The sequence below is a fragment of the Mastacembelus armatus genome, chromosome 24 (genome assembly GCF_900324485.2).
Source record: "Mastacembelus armatus chromosome 24, fMasArm1.2, whole genome shotgun sequence".
Lineage (NCBI taxonomy): Eukaryota > Metazoa > Chordata > Actinopteri > Synbranchiformes > Mastacembelidae > Mastacembelus > Mastacembelus armatus.
In genome coordinates, this window is record NC_046656.1 from 18,402,767 (window position 1) to 18,409,256 (window position 6,490).

At 41.7% G+C, this 6,490-nt stretch overlaps 1 protein-coding gene across 1 annotated transcript; it reads right to left on the reverse strand.

Moving 5' to 3' along the window:
• Positions 1 to 4,375: 4,375 nt before the first annotated feature.
• Positions 4,376 to 6,103, reverse strand: LOC113137655 (melanocortin-2 receptor accessory protein 2A-like). Its single transcript, XM_026319475.1, has 3 exons — positions 5,986 to 6,103; positions 5,452 to 5,551; positions 4,376 to 4,865 (listed from the first exon to the last, which is right to left on the reverse strand). Exons 1-3 carry the CDS (start codon positions 6,101 to 6,103, stop codon positions 4,376 to 4,378), a joined length of 708 nt encoding a protein of 235 aa, XP_026175260.1.
• Between the last annotated feature and the right edge of the window lie 387 nt (positions 6,104 to 6,490).

Sequence of the window (6,490 nt, forward strand, 5' to 3'; positions counted from 1 at the left end):
GGAACACAATCATGGCAGGTGTGCTGTAAATGGTATTGTAAGAATCTATTCTTATTTTTGCTGCTGGCCTTTCTGACCTCAGACCCCACCTTTTAAACCAATGGGAAAGGCTTTTCTTATATCTCAAAGCTCTTTTGTTCACACACACACAAACATTATGTAACACACAACAAACATGCATCACATTCACAAACACATGCAAATACATCCTCCTGCTGTCTCCTTTTTTTCCCCATGACTTATTAATGTGCCACAGAAGCTGAGACCTGTCTCATTCTGCAACGTATAAAAAATTCACATGCCTTTCACATTTTTATCTTACTGACACAAACACATGGGGAACCTCATGTAAGGCTAATAGTCAGCCAGTGTTTTATCAAACGTGCCACTTTTGCTGAAAAGGAACAAAATTGCTCAATGTTTTGTTTTTTTGTTTGTTTTTTTTTTATTCCAGAGATAACAGGCAGCTAAGCTGTGCTGTGTGCTCTCAAGTGCAAGTGCTTGGAGGCAGTACATCAAAATGATGCCAATTATGACACAGGAGTGGAAGTCTGGTTTTACTGGTTTAGAATTAATTAAAGATCCACATAGTGGAAAAAAACAGAGATGTTTAAAAACATGCTCATTTGAATGTCTCTTCACCTCTTCTAGCTTCTCTAATTCACTGGAATTGTGAGGATTAGCTCAAGAGCTTGTAATACACTAACAATGAAAATGTGTGGGGCATGAGTAATACATTCTGTTTCAGTTTGGCCGGCTGTGGTTTGCAGTCCCATACTTCTGTAAGGCAGAAAGCAGGTTTACAGTATATGCTAAAATCAATTCCAGCACTGGCCTGCAACGTGCTCACATAGTTAGAGATGTGCACCTAACAAGGTACCGAAAGTGATATATTTTTGTTGCAGCGAGCAGCTCCACACGAGGCATGTGTAAACATCTGCTTTGTTGTTGTTGAGTCATTCATTCTCTGTATCCACCCAGAGTTAGCTTGCTTGGCAGGATTTTTGAATTGCCAGGCTCCTAGGGCTAGAGAGAAACATTTTCGAAGCTAGAATAAGAAGAAGTTTTAGGCTTTATTTGTGCATAGGAAGCTGCTTAAGTGCAGTTTTGAAAATTTGCCTCCTGGTTATTATCTTTTCAAATAGATTTGCATCTGTGAAGTACAGGGTTTAATTCATAGCTGCCCAATTTAGACCAATTGTTTAGAGGAGACAACACTACAGGATAATAAATATGGCTAAATGCTCTAAAACTATTAAGTGTGACTGGTGTTAGCTCCTTCTTTTAATGAGTTAGATACTGTACAAGTAGAAGAGTAATCCAATATAAGGGTAATAATACATGTTTAATATGTAAGACATATAAATGGTCTTCAGAGCAGCAATGTAAAAATAAAGATCTAATATAAAACATTAAGAGCTGCTGTTATGGCTACACAAATAAAAAGGGTCAAACATCCTTAAGAGTCAGCCTCATGATTATTTTAAAAATTAATCATTTTCTATGAAATGAATGAGCCCACTCTCCTACAGCGCACAAATAAAAGAGACTGACTTTAAGCCTTGGACATATGTGTTGGTGCAGTGAGTCATCAGCAGCCATCAGGCTATATTTACATTGTACATCTGTCAAATCAGACCTACATACATGACACACTTGACTTGGCATTTCTTTTTAGCAGCCACCAAATCCCTAATAATTTGATATGTAAACAAAATGCCAGTGTTTTCCTTTCTCCCCCGCCTGCCTCGCCCTCTGACTCACTCCCCTACTGCTGCTCATTTGTTGAAGCGTCACTGCAACACTCCAGCTGTGAGCCACAGTGCATAGACACGCTGCCTTGGGCCACTGGAGGAGAAAGAGCAAATGGCAGACTTAATGTGCGGAATTGATGTAAACTCCATTGCCCCACCCACTGGTTGTTGATGCTCACTGCACCTTTGGAGGCCAGCCCCCACAGTCACAAGTAGAACTGGGAAAGCTGAGGCACGTAGAGCCTGCAGTCTATAGCAAATTATTTGTGCATGTCTGATGCCAAAGGCACATCAGGATTTGAATGGGTGTGATTAAATGAAATAGGCAGTTAGGTCACCAGCAGGTTTTACCTGCATTGTGTATGAAAAATTAGATGGAGATGTATGTTCAGTTTTCTTTAGGATTTGTTTTCAGTACAAATGGCCTGTGAGCTTTGTTGTGTTTGGGGTTGCACTGTGGGCACAGTTTGACTGAACACCCCCTCAGTCTGAAGATATATTCACTGGCTCCTCTCTCCCTCCTCTCCAAGCCATTCAGTCCTACATCTCCACAGCAACCATCTCCAGTGAGGTGTAAATGACTCTATTCTAAAGTTTCCATTCAGAAATAAGAATGTAATGAAAAATTTCATATGGTGGCAGCAAATGTTCATGTGTCTTTTGTGGAGAGCTCCCCACAGGCCGCCTCTCACTTCGCACGTGTCTTTCAGCTTGTTTTGAAGGTGATTTACTCACCAGAGAAGGCAATCCTGCAGACAGAACCATGTCTGTGTGTGTTTTGGTCAGAAGCTTTACTTGATAATGAACCTCAGCATTTGTTGGCACTGCGCTACTGTCTGCCTCCTCAACTCTGTCTGAACTCGGTTGCCCCTAATTCAGCGCCAACTGCATCCTGAGCTCTAAACTCTGAGGCGGTTTTTACACTCCTTCACCTGCGTCCCAAGTGGATGTGAACAGCACTTCTGAGCATTACCCACTCAGCTGTGCTGGTAAAGTAATGGTTTAATGTATAATAGCGCTTATGTGCAAGGAAAGGTGTGGTGTTCAAGGTTTTCTGCACTTTAGGAAGAGAAAAGAGTGAAAAAGGAAGAGAAGAACAAAAATGAGACATGGCTTATTTAACACTTTCACCATGACAGCTGCCATCATATTTAATTGGCCAGAAAATAATTATTTGCTGCTAATGTGATAATGTGCTAAAATAATTAAAAAAAAATCCTTAACTTGCTACATGAACTTTGGACAGAAAAAAGAAAAATAATGAACTGGCTGTTTGTCAAAATCTGAAAGGATAATTTGGAAGAGTCAGTGTCAGGGTTAAAGTTGATAGATTCGCTATCATTCTCAGCACACTGCGAGCTAAATGTACTTAACTCGTGCATTTGCCAGTAAGTGACAATGATGACCAGCAATGTTCTTTTGCATAATCACTTCTTGATATTGCTCGAAGTCATTTTCATTTGTTTTGACATGGGAAGGAGATGTCTACATGAATAAAGACAGACGGGAGCGCAGCACTGCTCAGCACAGCCGTTTCTTACTTCTTCACTAAATCTCCGATGACATTGAACCAACACATCTTCATACCAATTTCAGTGGCATCTTTAATTTCATTTTGCTAAGCGTTCAGCTACACTGTACTGATGTACTAGAGAGAAGGAAAATTTCACCAACTTCAGGTGGAAATATGAAAAGGCTAAACCACTTCATAGAGCCAAGTGAGAGTTCTCTGTGGGGTTGCCATTACAAGCCACAGATTTCAAATCACACACATTCATTTGATACAGTGTCAATATAAAAATGTTAAATAGTGCAGCTTTAAGTTCTTGTTTTTGATTAATACCTGTGACAAAACTTAAAATCATGTAAACCTGATCGTGATCTCAGTGAGTACCCATGTGTAACAGAAACAAATCCTTGGACCACATCAGTGTTGAATTGATTTCAAACCCATCTAGGCTTTATTTGGACAATCAGTACTTAGCGTTTTTAAGCAGAATATGGACTACAAAATATTGTTTCACATTATCATGTCAGGTGTAAAGTTAGCAACGCCATAAAAGAGCAATGATATGTTTGATTTTGTGAAACTAATTACACAAAGTAGACAGCATCTTTTCTAATGGAGGTTGTTTGAGTTTCGAACCGAAATAATTGAGCTCCATTCTTATATTATTGGCAGACCTAGTGGCATGTGTGTACCATTGGAGGGAATATGTCTATTGTGCAGGACTGACAAGGGAACAAATCGTGAATAAAAGCAGAATGAATTCTACAAAGCATCAGTCCCTGGTGACTTTGCTGCCACCTCTTTTATCTGATCTGTTCTCAACTGGAACATCATCCGGTCTGGGTCAGTAAAAAAAAACACTGAGACCATTTTATCTTCAGGATGAAATATGTTTTAACTGTGAATTGCTGGCTGTCCTTTGTGTCTTGTATGGTTATCTCAGTACATGCCTGTGGAAAAAGCTTAAAATGCTGAAGAAACACTTCTTTATAAGAAAATAGGTACAGGAGAGTTTACAGGTTCCCACAGTCAGGTCACAAAAAAAAAAAAGCAAATACTATTTCTACAATAATATTATATCCACAGCTGTCACCTCTTTATAGGAACAACCTTAGTGAATGTCACAGTGAGTACGCTCAGAGTGAGACTGGTGCTCCAGTATGGCGGTCGGCTCATACAGCAGATCATCCTCTCCATGTGTTGAACTGTGCTCCAAGTTCACAAAGTTAGGAATACTGAAGTGGGGCATAAAGGCACACTCTCTGTCTGTCTCACTCTCCTCTATTAATCCTTTGAGAGGCTGGTGTCCCCATCCTTCTTCAGCGTCCTCTTCCATATCATCCATTTCTGATGAGCCGATAGCTCTGGGCCGGCTGCAGGTGTCTTGCTGGGCTCGGGGCCCTGGGCGCTTTCCAAATCTCTTGTCTTCTGTTTTTTGCTTCCCTTGACCCTGATCCTCCTCGCTGATGTAGAAATGGAAATATGAGCGGGATTCGCCCAGCAATGGACGAGAGAAGGCTTTGTCATTTTCATCCTGGGGCCCATCAGTGTCTGCGAGACAGTTCCCTGGTCGATGGCGCTTTTCAGCAGAGTCTGGATTTCTGTTATGAAACATAGTGATTCAGAGTGAGAGAGCAGTAGAATAGGGCTTTGAAAAAATGTGAAGTAGTGTCCTGCAGCTGAATACTTAAAACTATTGAAGATCTCTTGCCAATTTTTAAACTATTATTGTGCTCGACTGGCAATACAATTTCAAACTCCCCAAGCATTTCTGTGAGAAACCAAAAGAGCCCAGGGTAGTGACATACAGCCATGCAGTCAGCCTGGAGATTCTCTGTTTAATCTTGTCTTAACCTCAGTGATTTCTCTCAAATTTCCACAGCTGATCATCGCCTGGTTTTTGGCCACATGAAGGTCACATCCAAGTCAAATATCCAATTTTCATGAGAGCACAGTCATGCTCATGAGAACCATCACTGGTCACCCAAATTAAAAACCCTTACAACCTAATCTACTGTCAGAATAGCAAATGCATCAGTGGAACTCATTAGTCCAGGCTTTTTGTGCTGCTGCACCCATCATGAGCTCGTGAGTGCTGAATTGCTTGAGCTCTCCTTAGTGCTGAAGTGATCCCTGCAGGGCCAGATGTGAAAGGAAACATGGATTGGAGGCTGCCATTATACTCACTCTTGATGTGGCGCTCCAGTCTTTGTGAGCAGCATGAGAACAAAGAACATGAATATGACAAACACAGCAAGTCCGACCCAGAAGCCGATAACGATGGAGTCTGAAATGTCAGAGAATAATCTTATTATATCACATTGTTCTAGTAGTTATTCCCAACTGTCTGTTCCTCCACCTGAACATGTGACTTTGACTGATCTCAGAGATCCTCAACTAATCAGCTGAAGTGAACATTCAGATTTTCTAAAATTCGTTTAGAAGTTTGCAGCTGACATACTCATGTTAGATCATGGTCACTATTTTGTCTCATTACCAGTGAAGTGGGAAACACCAGCAGGTGCTGCAGAAAACGCTGCTGCCAGATAATCTGTGTATTGAGAAGCAGGTGTGTCGCCCTTCACTTGACGCTATAGATAATAGATGGAGCGAAGTCCCGCTCACTATTCATTAACAGTTAAAGGTGAGGACACAAAGTAAAAGCAGTCAGGGCGAAGGGAGGTTGTCTTTGGGAGGCACAGCCTACAGTATTCAGCTTACATCTGTGCGCTTTGAGTCCTTCAAAAGACACGGGCTCCTCGTCGTCATAATATTCATACTGCCACACATAGTCGCTGCGTCGTGCGCTGGTTTGGCTCCGGTTGTGGAAGTCAGACATTTCCAAGCGTTGTTAAATCCCCTGACAACAGAAAGCAGATGAAATCAACCCAGCAAGGGGCTGTGTCAATGGATAATGTTACTATAGACCTAAAGTTTACACACCTCAGTCTCAGGGATGTGAAGCTTCTTTCTTCCTACTGAAATCCGGTCTGCAGTCTGTTAATCGGAGAATTCCGCAAACTCCTCGGACATGATGCTCTGGAATTCAAAAAGGCGAAGAGGAACAGGGAAGTCCATCGCAAAAACTCCATCCATCCTCACATTAGCCCCCGAGAGCACAGCACTGTAGTGTTTTGGCGAGCAGCTCTCAGTGCGCATCACCCATGTCCAGCATCCTTTTATGTTGGTGGCACACTCGCTCCCTCGACACTGATATTACACTGCA